This window comes from Saccostrea echinata, unplaced genomic scaffold, assembly GCF_033153115.1.
Source record: "Saccostrea echinata isolate AGI-Se365-2 ecotype Australia unplaced genomic scaffold, CSIRO_AGI_Sech_v1 ptg000002l, whole genome shotgun sequence".
In the NCBI taxonomy this organism is placed as follows: domain Eukaryota; kingdom Metazoa; phylum Mollusca; class Bivalvia; order Ostreida; family Ostreidae; genus Saccostrea; species Saccostrea echinata.
The window spans coordinates 2,010,001-2,031,733 of record NW_026889751.1 but is presented as its reverse complement, the minus strand read 5'-3'; the positions used below and the strand labels follow the sequence as shown (position 1 = coordinate 2,031,733).

Genomic DNA, 21,733 nt, shown 5'->3' with positions numbered 1-21,733 from the left:
TCTGAGCCCAAGAAGTGCACTACCACATCATCACGTGACTGCTATTAATAGCAATATATTCCTTAGTAAAAAAGTTAATAGTACAACACTACCCCATTTATATGTTTCTATACATCTCTTAATACCAATATTAAGAAAACTTGTGTTCTAAAATTGACGTCATCTTCCCTACTGTGACGTCATATCACTGATTTAGTCAAGTCAGATACTGTAGATTCCTAAATGTACGTGAGGAATTAATTATCGCGTAATTTCGCAAGAAGCATCAATCGCAAAATAAAATTACTCATTTTTATTTTCATGGTACTGAAATCCATGTAAAATCTCTTGATCAACCATCCACTCACAAATTATTGTTCTCGCCATTTGACGTCTCGGAGCCATTTTGCGATATTAAGTACTTGCGTAAAATAAAGAATCTACAGTAGCTGAGTGTTTCCTTAACATTCCTGCAAAGGCTTAAGTGAGTGAATGACTAATCTTTGCTCAAAAAAAAAAAAAAAAAACCACACTTCCTCATTCTTTTACATTATCATTTTAATGTTTTGATAAAACATTTCATTGCAGACATGCTTCATATCTATAATACTTGTAGTACAGTATGAATCTTTTTTTTATACATAATTTAATAATTTATCTACATATTAAGTTATTTCTACATAAAAGGATATTACACAATATTTAGAAACCACTCCAGACTCATTACTTAAATCATTTTTAAGTTCCCCATCCTGACAATTACACTTAAATAAAATATTACATTCTAACTAAAGTCCATTAGGATTGACATTCACTATTTCAAAGTTTTTGTCACCCGTAATTCATACAGTATTGCATCTGAAATGTATTAAGAATTTGCAAATAGGAAATACACTTACTTGCACACATAGAAGAATATAATAAAATATACAGAAATTTTAAAATCACAGTACATCAATCAGCTATTCAAAGGAAGAGACAATCTTAAAACTTCCAGGGTCTGGTCCTTTAGAGGAAGTCCTATCTGATCAAAATAATGGTGGAACCTGCAACAAACAATCTCTGACATTTAGAACTTGGCAGTAAAAGATAAAATATTTTCTTCTTTAAAAACATGTATACTATTAAAATTTTGTGATGGTGTAATGTAAACAAACAAGCAGTTGATAATCCGTGATACCAGATGGTCTCACAAGTGTCATGTAAAATTCCAATCTCCCAAGAATTCTATATACAACTGTACACTGCTTTGTTGCAAATTTTCCTTTGAATGACTTTGACCTTGTATAAATGACTTAATGGTCATTACATGTACTATGGCAGACCTTTAGGACAAACACAACCTGTCATAAGCATAAGCATCTTTTAAGTTTTCTCAGTTTTTAGTTACCGGTACATGTGTATCTGTTTTTCACCCACAAAATGTGGGTGATGAAAAACATGGCAAACAGACTTTATTATTCAAGAATAACGCATGAGAAATGACGGCAAGTTTCCTGACCTTCTTTTACTTTCAAATATTTCTTGCTGCAAACCATTATTATGCCCCCCCCCAATTCCATTTGAAAAGTGCAGGATATATAGTGAGGGTTTGTCTGTCCCTCTCGTAACACTTGAGGATAACCATCCTATATCCATGTTATCTGCAACTCCTCTTACACCACTGAATGCAATTTTATGAAACTTTCATATAGTGCCACTGTGCATCTCCTATTCTATGTTTTGATCAGAGGCATATTTGGAATTTTCCCAAACATCAACATCAAAACATGGACACTGCCATTCTTTAATATTGGGGGTACCAATCTTTTATTTGCAACTCCTATAACATCACTGAAAGCAACTTAATAAAATTTTCACAGAATCTTTATTACACAGTGCCTTTTTGCACCTCCTATTTTATGTTTACATCAAAAAGATACATTGGGATCCCCATCAAATATGGACTTTGCCATTCTTTATTAAACATTGTGGGTACTCATCTCTTATCTACAACTCCTCCTATACCAATTAAAATTGTGCACCCCCTATTTAACATTTTGATTAGACAGATTAGACAGACTCATGCAAGTAGTTGTGTGCTATATGTTCTAAGCAAAAATTATTTGAGTATATAATTAGCTAAACCGCAACATATGCCCTAGTGCCTGAACCCACAGCCTTTGATCTGGTAGAGGGTAATAGTTTCTCTGATGTCAACAGGAAAATTTGATACATGTAAATCCATCAACTTAGTTTCACCTAAAGGCTTAAACCCTGAAAAGCATATTATGGTCATGCAAACAGTTTGCCTGCTTGGTGTTCAGGAGAAGTGAAAATCTTTTAGATTTCATTAATTTTTAGGATTTTGGCCCCACCCCTCAGACCCATAGGGGATGGGGACTATAAAAATTCATCCTATTTTTTTCTCCTTTACCTATATATTCTACAAGTACATGAATAATTCAAAATTGATTCAGATTGGTTCAGCAATATCAGAAAAGAACTTGAACAGATTAAAAGGTTATGTTGATGACACCCTACGCAGATAACAAAAGGTCGTTTGAGCAATACAGTTATCTACATACAGGTTGATAAAATTGAGGCGGGGGGGGGGGGGGGGGGGAGTACACAAAAGTTTATTTTTTTGTCCATATCCCAATGTACTGGAGTCTTAGTGTAACAATTTCTCATAAAAACAGACCTTCTTTTGATTTTAGCTGCCTGTCTTATCTGTTCATCCCTGGTTATGGATCTTAGGTAGGGGAGATAATCTGACATGACAACAGATTTCTGGCCAGTTACTGATAAAGGCAGACTAGACAATACATTTTCATATGCTTTTTTAACTGAGCTCTGAGATCTGCAAGAAAGGAAAATAAATGATGTAATCAAAATTAATCATAATTGCATTGTAAAAGCAGAAATTTTAAATGAATTTACATGAAACATACTGTTCTCTTATTTCCATCATATTTTCATGTTATTTGTTCATCAATCTGATACCAGCATGCAAGCCAGTAAAATGATGAGATGTGGGTTACCTGTTATCTGGACTAGCTAATCCATGAGTCAGAGTAGAACTTCTACCATTAAGAACAGGAATTTTAAATCTCTCATCTTCTTTGTCTGGAAGACTTACGGTTATTTCGTTCAGTTTACGATGGAGCTTACTAAAACATTTCCACTCAATAGTGGAGCATACTGCACTAGTATGGTCCTCCATCCAGAACTCTGAATGTTCATGTAGCCGCGGTTCCTCAGTCACTCCACACCCACTGTTCTGATTACCCATGATCCTCTCTTCCTGATACCGCAGCATGTCCATAAATGATAAACTGTCATAGAAATGAGCCATCTCACTCAAAGACCCTATGAGCTCCTTTGAGTTTGTCTCGCTTTGTTTATGCGACTTTTCAACAATGGGACTAATCTCTGTGACATTTGTAGATTCGCTGTCTGACCCCTCACTGTCGTAAAGATCCGAGATGATTTTGATTCTCCTTCTTTTGGTTTTGAGGGGAGAGGAAGCTTGTTTTATAGGTCCCAGGTTATCCACCGTGACTTTGTGTAGAGGTAACATGTCTAGGTGGTGGCCGTACAGCAGATCCACTTTTAACTTCAGGTACTGTTGACAGGCTTGGATGGCCAGCTCTTCACTCCTGCTGTCACCTTCCTATTACATACATGTAGATGTGCATTACGAGTCTCTCACTTGAATCATTACAATGAATTCAGTTTATTTAACTGTTTTACCTTGATTCTTACTTTCTCGATTAGTTATAACTATTCAAAATAAATGAATATTCACAATGAATTGAATTGAATCACAATGAATTGCTATGAACTGATCATAGCAATAACAAAATATTTAAATATTTTATGATTTTCAATTCAGAATTACTCAGTAATTACAGAGCTATCTAAATAAATACCTTAAGAGTTTTGGTAAGAAATCCAAGAATGCCCATTTCATTTTTTATAGGAAGTCCCAGCATACTCTCTAGACAGGACACATTCATGGCAGGACATTTCTGAGCATCCATCAGGACTTTATCATGTACAGGTGGAGTGAGATTAGACCCCTCATCATCACAGATTACCTGCTTCCTTTTACATGCTACTGGTTTAATGGACACAAAGTCATCATCCTCATCATTACCCAGTAGGTTCAAATCAGTTCCTGTTCCACTTCTGAACCCTACAAATGCATCCTGGGAACAGGAATTTTCATCAATAACTGGCACACGTGGAAGACCCTGCTGAGGTGTTTCAGGTTCTTTTTCTTTGATTGACCTCTTGACCTTACGACCTCCTCCAGAATTAAGCCAAAACTGCAAGGTCAGTAACACCCGACGAATGTCAGAATTGAAAATGGAAACAAGATTGACAATTTCGTCCCAGTCCATCCTAACATTCTCCGCCAAAGCCACCAGTCTCAAGTAGCAAGAGGTAGGAACCTAAGGAAATAATGAGACAATCCCTGCAAAACTGACTCACCAGTCTGTCTAATCAGCACAAAATTTATATTTAAATAGTACACACGTATGTGCACTGGAATTTTTAAAAGTGCATAAAAAATGTTACATGTATGTTGGGCTGACAAGTTGTATTTCAAACATACTTGTATGGTTCATATCCGGAAAGAATAATGAGGTTGAAAGAAAATGTTCTTAGATCTTACTACTGGGGGTACTTTGAACTTGTAATGTTCAAATCTGCCTTCAAACTTCTGTGGTAAGGAGACATCATTGCTGGTCAGAATGATGGGAATTTTTGTGGTGTCCATGAAATTCTTCACTGCTGCCCAAAAGCCCTTGTCAAAAGCTTCAAACACCAAGTCAACCTTCAATATGAAATTTTAACACTCAAACACTTGCTGGTTGGAAATTAGCAAGATCATTTTTCAATGACTATGCCTCACTTATGACTTTATATTACTACAGATATCAAATATGCTTTAAGAAGTAATTAGCTTCTGATAGATAAACACGTGTAGTCATACAGGTATCTCATAATATTGATCATTTTTTAAAACTTCATTTCTCCTGAAATGCTGAATTAAAAGTTAAGAAGTTAAGCCAACATATTCTACTCAAATTTGAAAGTTTTGTTAACAATTGATAAAATAAAAAGTTTATTTGTATTCTGCAGAATAAATTTAACATTAAATGCTACTTGTATACAAAATAACCTCATCAAACAGGATAAGTGATGTACAGGAAAGATTAAGACTTTTTTTCTTTTCCTGTGGAACTATCTTCGTGGTGTCTTCCCCTTTCTTCCTTCTCTTCTGTTCTTTCTCTGCCTTGTAGTCCTTGTCAGTGTCTTCGTCTCTTTTCCGTTTCTTCCTGCCTGGTTTGCTTTTTTCCTCAGTGGGAGTGACAGAGTTTGGTGTTGCTGCTTTCTTGAACAAATTGGTGAACACTGTGGGTTTTTGTTTAGTAGATGAAACCACATTTGGCGCTGGTAAAATGGAAAATCAGAAAATTCATGAACATGTACCAAATGTATACCATAATAAGCAAGAACAAATATATTTATAAAAGTTATGGGAAAACACGTGTGTTTGTTACGTATGCAGAATAGATCTATCGGTAAAGGAGATCGATTGGTTTTTCATTTTGTCTATGGTGAATAGGTTGAATCCGTGCTACGCATGATTCAGTCACGTAAAAGGTAGATTTTCGGGTGTTATAAGTCATTGGAAGTTCGCTGCTACATTGCAACAGACTAATCCCCCACCCCACCCCTTCCAGTATCGATATTTCGTACGTTTTTGTTCGTTTTGATGTTGATGATTTATTTGAGTCTTTTTCTTTTGTAGAATGATATGGATAAGAGGTCAAACTGAAACTGCTTTGTCTACTGTACTCACTTCATTAAAGTCTGTTGCACTCGCGCATGCGAGCTCATCCTATATAAAAGTGTTTTGAGTTTTATTTTATATATAATTTATGTTCGGTTGAACTGGTGAATTTAGAACATTACTTTATTAATAAAAAATAACCTGGGTTTTTTTTAGTAGTGATAATCTCTACACTGCTGAAACTTCAGTAAAGTTTATTCAAGCTGTACAACTCAGATGATAGACAGATCATAGACAGAGCATAATATATAAGGATGAATATGATGTTTTGTTCCTTATAGCATCTATGCCCCACTTCATTTACAAAGTTACTTAACATTTAAGAGTATAAACATTCTGTAATAGTCTCCAATGCCACAAAATCAAAATCCAAATAGTTTGTTGGTGTACTATAATGGCTACACTTACGATTTTTCAGTTTTTTGGGTGTGCCGGTTCCACTGAACTGGTGCTTGGAGACCTGCTGTGATTGTGTGGCTTCCTGTAGCTGAGCCAGAATTCTCTTGCCATTTCTGCTGGATGATGCATTCACCTCAAAAACCTAATCAATTACAGCAGACTTTTCATTAAGAGATTTTTCATGCATCTCATTCAGTTCTACATATATGCAAGAAGGGAACACTTTATAATTAAACGTAACTGGAAATACAATTGAACTTTAAATGATTCTTTTCTGGTTGGATACCAACCTTAAAACCAAGTTCCTGTGCTAATGCGTAGACAGTGGCCGTTTTGCCCACTCCTAGGGGACCGGTCAGCATTGCAGTATTACAGAGTCTCTCCTCCTCATCAGAGTCACTGTCCATATCAAAGTCACTGGCATCATCTGTCCACCACTCCTCTTCCTCCTCTGAAACATCATTTTAGAGGATTGAAACACTGTCCCATAAAGAAATGGGCCTCCAACTTTAATCCTCAAAATTCATTTAGAGGCAGATGTAAAATAATTAATATGCATTTACAGTTGATGGAAGAATCAAAGAACTATGTCATAAGATGAAACCATTTGCCTGATTATTATAATTCCTAACATTTAAGGCCACAGTTGTTTTTTTTTTTATTTCTTAGATCCGCCAACCCTAATTTCAGGAGAATCAGAAAAAAAAAATGCAAAACAGGCCAAAATGAAAATAAAATGCATTTTAAATTTTTCAAGGCAAAGTTATTGCTTTATATCTGATTATTGCTTTTCAATTCACAAAACTGCATGATCTGCTTCTTATGGAAGAAAAGATCTGTATTCTTAGAAATAAAAAAAACCTGTGACCTTACCTTCCTCATTCAGTGTTTTGTTCTTCTTTTTCTCTTTCATCATTAACAGTTTGGCTTTCTTAGCCTCTTTGTCCAGACACTGTTTCCACTCTAGAAGCCAAGATTTCAGCTTCTTGATGATAGCTGTGTTACCAATAATCTCAGACGAGTGAAAAGGCTGGTACTTCTCAGGCCAAGACAGGGTGGGGGCAACTAAAACAACAGAAATGATTTACAAAGATGGCAATAAGAGGCATATTCAATCCTTTTGGCCGGGATTTGAAGTTAATCAATCTGGCTGGTCTGACAGATCTCTGATTTGATGAAACAAAGAAATTTTCCAAACAAATACCTGAAAGGACTCTGAAAACAAGATATGAAATAATCAAGTGACTCTAACCGTTCTCCTGTTTGTCCTCCATCTTGTCTTGGTCTGCCTTAGATTCAGGGCTGCCTCCAACATCAATAATTTCTATCACCTCTTTCCTTCTCCTCAAACTTCTCCTGGGTTTTTCTTTTTCTGGCTTCCCCTTCTTTTCCTTCTCTTTGGACTTCTCTTCTGTAACAGATGTAACAAGTTTTAGAAAATCAACAAATTTAGTCTAGCTCATACAAATTGCTACATTAAATCAACAATTCAGTCAAGCTCACAAAATTGCAGGGTTGTCCCTAAGAATTGAAATAGCAAGGGACATTAAAAATAATAGGAGGGGGTTTGGGGTTCCTCTCCTAACAGGGGGTTAAGACGGGATTACAGAGTAACCGGGGGATTACGTCATTATAGCCAGTGAAATTCCCCGGCCCCTGGGTCTTAGGGACAACTCTGAATTGCTCATTATCATGCTTAAATTTGGATAAAAATAGGGATGGAAATTTGTAACAGGTTAAATGGTTACTCTGTTGGATCAAAGGTAACTGGTTGGAAAATCTGTTATCTGTTAGTCCAAAAAAATGTTAAATATGTGTAAATTTGAACTCAATTTCCTTAAGGACCCTCTATACACTAGAGGAAAATATTTTTTGGACATTGAGAAAATTATAGTGTGTAAAGGTGTAAGCATTGAGCTTATCTATCACATTTTCAGCATAGGGTGCCTTGCATTTACCCCCAGGAAAAATGTTCAAAGACAATGAAGTACTGATGAGCATAAATCACTGTTGTTTACTTGAGTGGGCAAAATACCTGCACATGAAGTGTTCTATTCATTTTGGCCTATTAAAGTGTTATGAATGCTTGATTTGATCCCAAATTAAGTAATAAACTTTGCATTTCAATTTAATTTATTCTTGATCAAAGGGCAGATCACTCTATCTGCATAAAAATACCACAAATTCAGAACTCTCTAGTATGCAGTATATAGAGGGTTCTTAAAATTCAATTTTGAAAAACCTCTAAATGTTGATATGTTAATGTTTTCACCTACCAGAAAATCTTGAAAATTAACCAGATTTAGTATTATAAAGCTGGTTTTTGAAAATAAGCCACCTATTTCTTGCACTGAAATTTACTTGAAAATAAGTCTGTTTTAAAAATAAGCCATTGTATATTTCAATGCCATTTAGGAGGTGGCATTGGAACCTGAGCACTTTGGCTAGGAAAAAAGCAAAAATCAGTTCAGTATTTACTATTAAAAAGTTGCATAAGTGGTCCTGACCTACCCCTAAAAAGGGGGGGGGGGGTTATGATTTGAACAAAATTAAATCTACACTAACTAAGGATGCTTACATATTTCTTTGACTAACTGCTAAATTTTCTACAAGTTTGAACTTTCATTGTGGTCACACCCTACCCCTGAGGGTCATGATTTGATCAAATCTGAATCTACACTATATGAGGATGCTTCAATATACATGTATTACCAATCATGGCTTTGCTGTTCTTGAGATGATTTTTAAAAGAATTTCCTTTGTATTCCTATGTATAACTTTGGTCATCAATTGTGGCCCCACCCTTTCCCCAGGGTTTCATAATTTGAACAAACATGAATCTACACTACCTTGTGATGCTTCCGAATAGTTAATAACCAAGCATGGCTTTGCTTTTCTTGAGAAGATTTTTTAAAGATTTTTTCTAAAATATTCCTATGTAAACTTCAATGGCCCCACCCTACCCCAGGGGTCATGATTTGAACAAACATGAATCTACACTACTGAGGATGCTTCCATAAAAATATGACCCTTCATGGCTTTGCTTTTCTTGAGAAGAAGATCTTTAAAAAATTTTCCTATATACTCCTACATAAAACTTTGTTTCAACTCTGTTTCAACTTTTCTGTCCCAGTGGTTCTTCAGAAGAATATTTTCGAAAGATGCCATTAATTTTTCACTTAATCTTAATTACCTCCCCTTGAAATAGGGCACTGACCAACGTTTGAAGAAAACAGAATTTGCTTCACCAAGGGACGCTTTGCAGCAAGTTTGGTTGAAATTGGCACAGTAGTTCTAGAGAAGAAGTCGAAAATATGAAAAGTTTACAGATAGACGCCAGACAAAATATGATCAGAAAAGCTCACTTGAGCTTTCAGCTCGGAAAAATTGTTAATATGATCTCTGATATCTCAGACATTTTTCTCAATTTTTTATTTCCTATTGAAATGTTTACTGTTCTGATCAACATGAGCAGAATTTTACCAACATTTTTCAGTCTTCTCATGTATAAAAATAGAGCTTGTATTTTGATATGATTAACTAGTTAATTGGTTAGAATGTCTTGCATTAACAATTGGCAAATTCTAAATTCAAATAAACTGAAGTTGCAAAGACATTCTCTATACTCCGTGACAATGGTCTTAAAACATGTCCTTGTTTCACACACACTGATGGACAATGTGGCAAAAACTATGTATCCACTTCACCAAGGAGAGGGAGAGAGCATACACACAAAACTTGTATACTGTATACAGGGAAACTTTTGCCCCCATTTTCTTCCCATTTGGCCTTGTTTTCAGTCTGTTTTGGTGATTTTAAACTGATGCAAAATTGTTTTGTTGATAAGGCCTATATAACGTGAGGTGAAAATAAACCAGTATACAGTAAAGTTACTTCAGATTCTTTATATCTTAATACTAAGATTTGTGGTATGCTGGTAAATAATGTACATTCACCTATTTCCTCAATGATTTCGTCCTCCTGCTTTTCCTTTAGAATGCTGTACATTTTCTGTGTGGGAAATGACGTACAGACCTGGCTGACCTCCTTCAGTAAACAGCTGAGGGTATCATCTTTAAATTTCTCACACATCACAGGTTTCTTAAAATAGAATGCAGAATTATCCTATTGAGGCTACAGTCTGAGAATAATACTGAACATCACCAAGCATTCCCTACACCTTTTTTTGCAAGATGGGTGTTTGGTATTTATAAGCAAGACAAAATTTTCAAAACTTCCGACTATTGTAGTATATAACCTTTACCTAAAGAAATATACACAAGAATGAAATTTTCACACAGAGACAGTCTTGCATTATTAAGTGAAAATAAAGCTTTTGCAAATAAAGTCATTTACAGAACATATTTAATGAAAAATTTGAAGTAGTAGCATTATGGATTATTTACACTTATAAACACGTACCTCAAATTTCAGAGTTTGTGTCCCTTGCTGTCTGTCTGTGATACCCAGACACCATGGCTGTGATATCTTTGTACAAAAATCAGCTTGAGTCACAGTCCTAAGAATCACCTCCACCATGCTCCACATCCTAGACTCGGATTTCTGCTGGATGTGATTGTCTCGAGGAAAAGGAGGATAATTAGCCACGGTCGCTACTGCTGCTGCTGTAATACTTTGTTTTAACTCTGCTGGAATCCCACTCATTAAGAAGGCTCTCTTTAACTTCTCTGCCTCAGGATCTATAATTCTCTTCACAGGGCTATCTGCTGCAGCCTTAGGCTTTTTCTTTAAGAATATTGATGCTATATTCTTCACTTCTGAAACAGATTTTAAACATGTTAGATGAAAAATTATGGCCTGGAGATGTTTGTATGAGATGAACAAAAAGAAAGTTCAGAGGAAGATATTATGTCTCCCTTTGTCAAAGAGGGAGACAAGCATGCAATAATAAAGATGTGCCTTTGGATTTTTTAGCTGGTGTCTGCTTCTGAGCCCCTGATTTCTTCTTAGGTGTGTAACAAGAATCATTTGTGTCTTCATCTTCATCATCCAGTTCTACAATCTCAATCTCCTTTAGACTCTTCTGTCTGTCTGACAATCTGGAAATATTTGTATAGAAAATTATCTTTTACTCTCTGTGTTATGTTTAAAATTAAAATTTCATATTTTATATTACATTTGCCCCTAATTGCCATGTGACAATGGATTGCAAATAACAATTAAAACTTTAGGGGCCATGTTGGGCCCCAAACTTTACTAGTTTTACTTGCTTCATTTTCTGTCTACTTGATAAAAGAAAATTCTTAATCAATCTTCATTATTATCTCTGAGAAGTATACTTTCACAATATTTCATTTTCATGTGGATTTCAACAACCCATGTATAAAATTCTATGTTTTAATTTACTTTGAGACTTCACATAGTCTTCACAATGACATATTTAGGGTCTAGAAAATGTTTTGTAGGTAGGAAATATAGAAAATAGGCATTTTATTGTAGAATCAAACCCCAGTCCAGTTCCCACAAAGTTCCATTAAAATATTTACATGCCATGTTAGCTATAAGATCCTCAAAAGGTTGTCCTCAAGACAAAATTACTAGCATTTGCAAGTGGATGAGTGGTTATTTGCAACCTTGGTAAAATGTTACAGTCTGGAATTAGTGTCTTTTACATTCAATGTATATGAAAGTTTAATTCATATTCTGGGAGCGATAATGGAATAGAGCTCCACAAGTGATAATTTCTGCAAAAGTAAGGGAACTATTGCATCCATTTGTATACAATCCAGAGAACATTTTTTTTTTAATCAAAGTAGTTTTTCCACCTTTCAGTTACAATTAAAACATTTTTCATAAAAAGAACATTCAATATTCTTTTCCAAAATATAGAAATGTCATTATATGCTCATAGGAATGTTGTTTTTCAATCATAATTTATGATGCTTACAATTTGTTAACCTCAATTCATATTCAAAACACATTCATTTTTATTGGTTAAAATTGACATAACCCCTAACATTTTACCTTGAGCTTCTCCTTCGTCCTCCCGATTCTTTATCCTCAGAATCAGACTTGGCCTCACTGATTATTTTGTCAGGGGTTTCCGTCTTTTTGACTTTCCTGGTTTTGCCTTTGCAATCAGCTTGGAGATTTTTCTGGTTACCCTTCACTTTCTTGGCCTTTGCTAACAATTTCTGAGCTTTACTCTGCATTTTCTATTTAAAAAAAACAAAACAAAAACTCCACAAAAAACCAAACAAGCAAATAATAATTAATCTAAATGTATTTCTTATAGATAGATATATGTAAGTAAATGGGTATCAAAAAAGCTACCCCTGGTTAGGGCTGTGCGGTGCACTGAAAATTTCGGTGCACCGCGGTTCATACTGTTTGATTCGGTGCACCGATCCAGAATTCTGGAATTCGGTTCGGTTCAAAATTTACTTAACACGTATAAACAAAAATGGCCGCCAATTGGATATCGAAGGTGTTTGTTTTCATCATTTTAATACTTTTTATAATGACTGTGCCAGTTTGAAGTCTGTGATTAGTTTTTTTTTATTCTACAAACTCCTTTTCCTTTTACAATTGAGGTTAGTTTAAATTGGTATAGGCTAGTAAATAGCCCGACGGGCTAGTGAAAAAGTAGCAGGTATTTTCCAAGTTGTGCTTTTAAATCCCAAATCAATGGAAAAAATCAAAGAAGTGTGGTTCTCTTGTTCATAAATCTCATCTATCTAATTCTTTTAGCACTTATACATTATTTATTTCTAAAGACCATGAAAAAGATCGTCTTTTTTTTTTTTTTACTAATCCAATTTCCTCCATCCCCATTTTATGGAAAATACATTAGTTGATTAAATTATTTCCAACTTATTACTCAACTGGTTAACTGAAGAGTAAATATTTACAAGGGTAATTAAAAATATATTAACACTGTATTTGATAATTTGAATTAAAAAAAATAATCACTAGCTTTTACTTCATTTTGGAAGAGGAATTAAGTCCAATGATCAGAAAAAAATGTATATTATCATGTTAGAAGGTATCAGGGTTCAAAATTCACTATATACAACTCGCAAAACGCGAGTTAGAATTCCCAAATTGCGAGTTAAAAATTAGGTAACTCGCAAAAACTTGCGAGTTGATTTTTTTTTGCATTGAAACTGTAGCAAAATTATATAATATGACAGAACACAATTCTTTTGATTTAAATCAGTAATTTAAATAAAAGTCACCCTCTAGCTGTATTTTGTGTATTGTACAGTAGTTACTTTTTCCTTAAGTTACATGTATCTAATTTATGTAAATTTAACTTTATATAAAAATTGCGAGTAGTCTTATAAAATTGCGAGTTCACTTTCTTGGTACTCGCAATTATTTGCGAGTTGTAAATTTAGGGAGTTTCTAACCCTGGGTATCCAAAGCATGATTGTTCAGTCTATGAAAATCAGAAATTCAGCATTAAATAATTTCTCTGATTATTTATTTATGAATGACTCAGAAAAAAATGCAAATAGAGAAAATAAGCAGAAGAAAAATGAAAAGAATAGTAATCCATTATGAAATGTAAATGGAATAAAATAATACAACAAAAGTTTCAAATTTTATTGTTTCATGGCTAGTAGAATTTTACTTTAGCTAGTAAAAATGTCAAATCCACTAGCCCCACTTGTTAGTGTCTCAAAAAAGTTTTTGTGAAGACTAAAGTAAAGGAGTTTAATCAGTTTATAAAGCAGAGGTTATTATTTTTCATTAATGATGAGAAATATTTAGACTGTTTAAGGTTAAATTGAACCGAATCGAAAAAAACCGAACCGTATCATTCTGAACCGAAACCGAACCCAATCGATTGAACCCTGAATCATCCCAGCCCTACCCCTGGTACATGTATTAAAGATAATAGTAAGAGCAGAGATCGGCTCAAAGCACCACTTGCACTTCAAATTCTTAAAGCAATAACTGGGCGAAGAGAAAATTAGGGCTGCTGTACATTGATCCATATGAATTTTTTCTGCAGTAATCCAAAGTGCTCTGCCATTAGGCTGTTTTTTCCATAACTGTGGTACTGCTCTTTGACTCATGTTTTCGCATTGACAAAAGAAAAGTTCATAAAAATGGCAACTTACCTTGTTTTTATGAAAATTGCAGAGAGATAATAGATTTGTCGCTCTTTGTTAAATATATACATTTTTCAGACTTCATTTAAAGAAATATTTAACCAACATGGCGTCAAGTGAAGTCACAGTCTAGACCTTCCAAATGTCTCCTGGTGATTTGATGAGAAGGGATCGAAGTTCGAAGTGGATAGGTATCCAGTAATAAATTATACACAACTGCGCTTGCCCCTGTGGTTGCACCCTTAACATGTTACAATGACCTGGTACCAGGAATCATACCTTATTTTTGCCCTTTTCCTTAGACTTTGGAGTGAATGTTTCATCCTGGCTACTTCCACTACTACTCTTTGCACACCTGCAAAGAAGAAAAATTGTTTTTAATGAAGATGTATGGTTAAATGATATGCTTTAGCATACAATTAATCCATAAACTGTAAAATAACAATACTGTACCTCATAAATTTCATCCTGATAGGAGAGCCAGCGTCAGAATTTTGTAAAAGTTTGACCTTGTATTTTAGTCGGATTGATTTTCTTCTCTCAGCTAGACTTTGACTGGCTCTTTCCTCCTTCACATTTTCTTCTTCAGATTTATCTTCAAACACTTGACTTGAGTTCTGACTTGATTGGCTTGAGTTGTGACTTGTCTCACTCAAGTTATGCTGCTTTGTCTTGACATTTTCTTTCTCACAAGTTTTCTTGGGTCGACCCCTTTTTCTTTTTTCTGGCTCTGGTGTACTTTCACATATTGTCTTTTCTGGATTTTTTTCCAAAGCTTCCTTTACTGCTTTATTCATTTTCAGATTTCCCTTTGCAAAACTAAGTGTAGCTTGCGAAGTTTTCTGTTTGACAGACTTTTCTGGTGCATCAACACTATGCAAAAATGAGTTTTTCTTTTCCCTTGCTTCGGTTTCTTCTGATATTTCTATGATGTCTTCTTTATCTTCCAATTCTTTTTTCTCTTCCTTCTCTTGTTTCATATTTTTCTTATTCCTATCATAATCAACATCCATTTCTTTATCTTCTATAACAATTATCTCTGAACTCAGTACTTGTATTGAATCTTCACTTCTGTGTTTTGCAAGCTGTTTCTTTTTGACCACAAGTTTTTTGTCACTTTTTTCCACACTTTCTCTTTTGTTCTGACTTTCTGGTACATGAATCATGGCCTTAATAGTTAAATGATCAGCTTTAGCATGTTTAGGTTTTGACTTGTAAAATTTTTCATTTTTACTGACTTGAGAAAAAAAATTTGTGATAGACGGATACTGTTTTGGCATTGGAATGTTTGTTCCATCATCATCACTTGGTTTTAGTGTCGATCCAGCATCTTCTACTTGGGAAATAATAGTCTTAACACCTCTTCCAAGAATATCATAAATACTTCTCTTTGCAATTCCTTTGTTTTCTGAATTGTCTTCCCCAATTGTATTTAAATAGTCCAGATAACTCACCTCCTGCACACCCTCTGTGGGAATGTCATCCTTAGATTTACTGTCTTTGCTATCATCACCAACAAATATTTTCTTTCCAGTACCATGACTTGTAGAATGTAAACTGTCTGTTTTCTTAGGTCGTCCTCTTTTCTTTTTAACTGGTTCAGCAGCATGTGTGGGTTTATCACTGTCTTGTTTGTTTGCACCAATGTCTTCACCATTTTCCTTCTGTTGTTTGGATAAGAAATCTTCATAACTCTCTTCCTCCATGTTTGCAGACTTTTCCTCCATGTTTGCTGACTCTTCCTCCACGTTTGCCGACTCTTCCTCCATGTTTGCAGACTCTTCCTCCACATTTGCTGACTCTTCCTCCACGTTTGCCGACTCTTCCTCCATGTTTGCAGACTCTTCCACCTTGTCACAGGGAGATCTCTTTACAGTGTTCTCTTCAGTGTCTTCCTTGCCAAGGAATACATCATAGCTCACTTCTGTAATGTTTACAGTTGGTATGCTGGTGCCATTCTCACCTCTCTCCTGTGTACTGTCATTTTTTATGTCATCTTGACTGCTCTTCACTTGACTTGTGTTCAGCCCTCCATCACTGAGGATTGAGACATCAGCCATGTTGGTACAAATGTCTGACAAGTTAAGAGTTTTCTTCACACTCTCTTGCGAATCTGCTTCTTTCTTTTTCTTTTTTAATTTATTTTTCTTTTTAACACTCTTTTCTTTATCTTTGTCTCTGGGGGTTCTACACTTCTCTACGTCTATACGTTTGTTCCATTCCAAATTTGATGTAGCCCCGGCTTCCTTTTCCTTCCCTGGACTACACTCACCCTTTTTCATTCCATTTAGTGCCACATCAGGACTTCTATAGGTTGTACTTCCAACATATTTGGGTACCTCAGCTTCACTGTTATCAATCATGACCATTTGTTCTCTCTGTACGGAGTCTGTTTCATTGTTCTGATCAGACCCACATATATCTTTATCAATAACTTCCTCCACTTTATTGATTTCGGCACAAACCCTATTATCACTGGACAAAATTGTTCCACTTTTGGTCTTTGACTCCTCTGTGTCATTACATACAGATTTAACTTCACTACTAACTGTTTCCCCTTTAGGTGTTGTTTGCTTGTTGTCTTTTGTTTTAACTGTCTCTTGTTTCTTCCTTTTCAACTTGTTCTTCCTCCCTGAAGTTTTGTCATTAGCATTGTCATCAGAAGCATCCTGATCTTTTGAAGTTGATCTCTTTCTTTTCTTTGGAAGATTTGCTTTTTCATCTTTTTTCTCTTTTCCTTTGTTCAATACATTTTCTTTTGTTTCAGGAATGTTCTACAATGCCAGTCAATTTGTGATTCACAGATCTTGCTTTAATGAATGGACTAATTATAAAACCCAACATTTATAAGTCTACTACAATTATTGCTGAGATCAAAGAAATGCCCTGGCCATTATTCTCCAATAAATCATGAACATCATCAAAAAAGATTATCAGATCAGAAACACATATCCAACGTGTAGGTGAAATGAGTATTTGACGTTAAGACTGCAATTTACTTATTTAGACCATATCAATGTCTTGTCTTCTGCAGTCTTAATGTTGTGTATTGTCTTACACAGCTGATAAATGTCTATTTAGATAGCTTTATGGGCTGATCCACGGACCTACAACATTTACACTCTGTGATTTTACTGATAAAGCACAAGGTTTTTACCGATAAAACAAAAAAGTCAGCAACTGATTTTGTTATTATCTAATGATAAAAATTAATATATTCTACAGACAAATTTATATAAATAACTAGTGCTAATTGTAACGGGAACCGTTACAGATGTTCCCCAAACGGCTCCCCATTCCCTTATGATGCCCCATTCCCTACAAGCTTCAATAAATTAGACAATACTTTTGTAATATAGAGGGACACTTTATTTTTAAAGGTATTTCATTGGAAAACTACTCCGATATAGCCATATGGGTATTAGCCAATCAAATTTCAGCGCATGTGCTTGCACATGTTTTCTATATTTTTCACAATAATTTTCTTATAGTGTGTCACAATACATACATTTGTGTTAAATATTAAAGAATTTCATTGAAAAATAAGAGAGATGTAACCCTTTAAGTATTAGCCAATCAGAATTCAGCATACGCACATGCATGGCCTTGCATTCAATTTTGATAGTATCATAATGTAGGAGCTCTATGTGCCTATCCATGTCGTAAATTTCATCTTGTTTTGTTGAAAACCAAGGGAGTTATGGACATTGAAAGTTTCAACCAATCAGATTGCAGCACACCTGCATGCGCGTGTTTTCAAGAAATTTCCTATATAACATGTTGTAGCACCTTATAATATATACTTATATTCTAAATTTCAAAGTATTTTGTCAAAAAACAAGGAAATTATTGAGATTTTTGTATCAGCCAATCAGAGAAGAGTGCACGTGCATGCGCGTGAGTTCACGCTAATTTGACCGTGTTATCTTGTCTAGACTACTAATATATCTTTATATTTTGAGTTTCAAAGCAATTTGTCAAGAAATATAAAAGTTACGGCTTCATGAAGTATATCAGTCATTTCACTCATTGCACGCGCGCGCACGTGCATGCATGTGCGCGCAAAATGACCTTCGTTCCGAACACCTACACAACATGCCTATTAACCCTAAAAAGGTTTCATGTCAATCGGATGAGTGGTTCTATGAGAACACTCCCGGACAAAAAAGTACCGGAGAAGAAAGTAGAAAAAAAGAATAATAATAATAATAATAATAAGAAGAAGAAGAAACAGAGTAAAAACAATATGTTCCCAAACTTCGTTTGGGGAACATAATTAAAGGATATTTTTAATCCAAAGAGAGCTAAAATCATTTGAATTCCCTTGCAATCATTTTGTAGACAAACACATTAACCATTTGGTGTTATATGGAACAGCCATAACGACACAAGACCTAATTCGTTTCTCTATAGAGGAAATAATCAGGCTTTTTTTTTTTTTTTTTTTTTTTTTTTTTTAATACAGCTCTTAGTTGAATAGAAATAAAGTTGGAGTTTTCATGGACATTTTGGGTCTCAAAATGTTGTTTGAAATATAAAAGCCTAGGCTATTGCCTTGGCTTTTAAATTTCAAAACAATGTTTCTCGACCTCAGAGATTACCCTGCAACACCTATGAAAACACGAACTTTATTTCTTAATTTCATGAAGTGATTAGGTCAAAACTACATGAAACCACTTTTCTCCATTCCATACAGTATGTATGTAATTCACACATAATGATAAAGAAGTTTTGCAGATTTCTAAAGAGAGAGAGAGAGAGAATATATATAACCTTTCCATTGCAGATTAAATCTGGAGTTCTCTTTGTACTACTGATGTCTTTTCTACAAAAGAAGCCGAGAAGATCTTTGGGTTTTGATGTCACCTGCTCTTTCTGAGGAGTTTTGAAGAAGTCCATTATTGACCTCTGTGGTGTGTTGACTTCATCTGACATCTTTAGGATCTAAATTGGAAATTGAAGTTAGATCTTCATGGGGTTGTTGTTGTTGTTAAATATTTTAATAAATTTGGATCTACACTAAATTTACAGGAAGCTTATGGGAATTTTTAATTGACCCTTCCCAATATTTTACCATAAATTTATGTCTTTCCATTGCAAAGGGGCACAGACTTTCATTTCAACAAACAAACTCTATTCAAGGGTGTTTGAGGCAAGTTTTGTTGAAATTGGTTAGTATATCTAGTTCTGAAGAAGTCAAAAATGTTAGATGTTAACAGATGAATGACAAACATCTTCTATAAAAGCTCACTTGAGCCTTCTTCTTGGTGAACTAATACTTTATTACTTATAAATCCAAATTTTACATAAATCCTCAGTCTTATTTTATATTTATGAAGAAAACCTACAATCCAAAATTTGTTAAAAAAAATATATTACTATCCCGCTAACTATCCATCTACCTGATTTGGTTCCCTTGTCACTTCATAGGCTGTCATGACAGCTTAGATGTGTTTGGTCTGCAATAGAAAAAAGATCTGATACATTTAAACATTTAAAAAACTTAAAACTATCACACTTCAAACAAATTTAAGCACATTCAGGGTTGCAAATAACCACCTGCCCACTTGCAAATGCCAGTAATTTTGTCAGTGAGCAACCAAATGTTGAGTATGCTATTGACCACATGGGCATGATGGCGAGCACTTTTCCAGAAACCAACAGTGGTTTGCTTCTTCTATAAAAGGCACCTTTGTTTTCACAATTTCCTACCTAAAAACATTTTCTAAATCCTGAACCTCATCATTATTTCTATACGAGGTCTCAAAATGAACGAAAACATTAAACGTGGAATTTCATATTAGTGTCAGATGTTGAAATCCAGAGAAAAACAAAAGACTCATGGACAGCAAAGTACATGTACTTTTCAGAAATTTTTATATGAAAAGATGGAGAATTGTTTTTACCAATTAGACAGAAAATTGTGGGCCACAAAATATCAATATGGGCTAGTAAAACTTGTAAAGTTCGAGACCCACAGGGCCCCTAAGGTTTAGAAGTTATTTGCAACCTTGTCTTGTTGATGTAGTTCAGTTTTAAACATTGATTTTTGATTAAAAATATAACCCCCCAAAATGATTTCTAATGAATTATAGCAGCAATTTATAAAATGGAAGGCCGAAATGACCAAAGTCGAAACATCAAAATAACAACAGATTCATTTACGAACTGTACATATGGGTAGTTAAGTATCAGTATCGAGGCTTGATTCCTTACATATCTACAGCCTAAGACCCAATTTCTTATCAATTCACATGAATCTGTTCATTCATACAATTAGCTTGTGTTAGTCCATGACCATCGTTGTTTGGTTCTTAGGAAAGAAACCGCATTACAGTATCGTATTTTTTTCAACTTCATTCTTTAATCGATTTATCACATACTTTAAGTGGATTCTACTAAATGAAAACAGAAGAACTGTAATCGTTATCTGCATTTACCACAGATTCTTTCTAAACATATTATTTACTTACCGCTTTTGCCATCAAACTTGGCGCGAATCGAAAATGAATGCTGTGACCTTCACCTTTCGCATTATGATAAGTCGTACAAAAAATTATTCGTAATGAAAATCAATATTGAATCACTATACTCACATCACATTTTTATTTATATTTAACGACCCTCTACATACTACAGGAAAAGGATTTTTTGGACATTGAAAAAATTATAGTGTGTAAAGATGTAAATATTGAACTTATTTATTACATTCCTTGCATTGGGCAAGAAAAATTTTCAAAGACAACCCATGAAGTATAACTGATGAAAAGAAATCACTAGTGTTTGCTTAAGTGGGCAGATGTGTTCAATCTATTTATTTTGTCCTATTAAAATGCTATGAATGCTTGATTTGATGACAAATTAAGTAATACATTTCAATTTATTTTATTTTTGGATCAAAGGGTGGATTACTCTATCGATCTGCATAAAAATACCACAAAATCAGAACTCTCTAGTGTGCAGTGTATAGAGGGCTCTTAAATATATTAAAACTTCTTATGGCTTTTTCACCGTAAGGAATGATTACCTTGTATGGGTTTTTGACATAATCATATTTTTCCCCTTGAAAAGAAATTTACTTCCCACAGTGCTAACTACAATCCTGATAATAGTAGCTAACATAAGCCGCTAGGTGCTTAAATAGCTAGCTCCCTTAAATGGTCATCTGAAGCAACTCTGGTAGTGTGCATCCCTTGATGCATCATCCATGCAAGTTTGGTTCAGGTAGACCATATAGTTTCTTCATAATGGACCTGCTCTAAAAACTTTGACATGGTCACTCATCTGGAAAATGTAGGCTGAATCCCTCCTCATCCATAACAACTCTGGTAGTTTGTGCATCAATAAATGTATCTTCAAAGCAAAGTTAATTAGCATGGGGCTTATAGTCACTTTACTTTAAAATGAACTTCCAAAAACTTTAACC

At 34.6% G+C, this 21,733-nt stretch overlaps 1 protein-coding gene across 1 annotated transcript; it reads right to left on the bottom strand.

Moving 5' to 3' along the window:
* Window positions 1-579: 579 nt before the first annotated feature.
* Window positions 580-19,773, bottom strand: LOC133204976 (ATPase family AAA domain-containing protein 5-like). The gene is made up of 19 exons (XM_061340719.1): window positions 19,710-19,773; window positions 19,081-19,251; window positions 16,182-17,081; window positions 14,761-16,007; window positions 14,587-14,662; window positions 12,212-12,402; window positions 11,147-11,286; window positions 10,649-11,001; window positions 10,183-10,327; window positions 7,479-7,637; window positions 7,100-7,291; window positions 6,517-6,677; window positions 6,236-6,368; window positions 5,153-5,424; window positions 4,643-4,804; window positions 3,894-4,418; window positions 3,003-3,634; window positions 2,663-2,821; window positions 580-1,025 (listed from the first exon to the last, which is right to left on the bottom strand). Exons 1-19 carry the CDS (start codon window positions 19,743-19,745, stop codon window positions 938-940), a joined length of 5,742 nt encoding a protein of 1,913 aa, XP_061196703.1. The 5' UTR covers window positions 19,746-19,773; the 3' UTR covers window positions 580-937.
* Between the last annotated feature and the right edge of the window lie 1,960 nt (window positions 19,774-21,733).

Coding starts and splice junctions, on each gene's coding strand:
- LOC133204976 (XM_061340719.1), bottom strand. CDS start 19,745: ATGACAGCCTATGAAGTGACAAGGGAACCAAATCAG. Junction 16,008..16,181: donor AAGACACTGAAGAGAACACT/GTAAAGAGATCT, acceptor GCAAACATGGAG/GAAGAGAGTTATGAAGATTT. Junction 4,419..4,642: donor AGTTCAAAGTACCCCCAGTA/GTAAGATCTAAG, acceptor TTATTTCCTTAG/GTTCCTACCTCTTGCTACTT.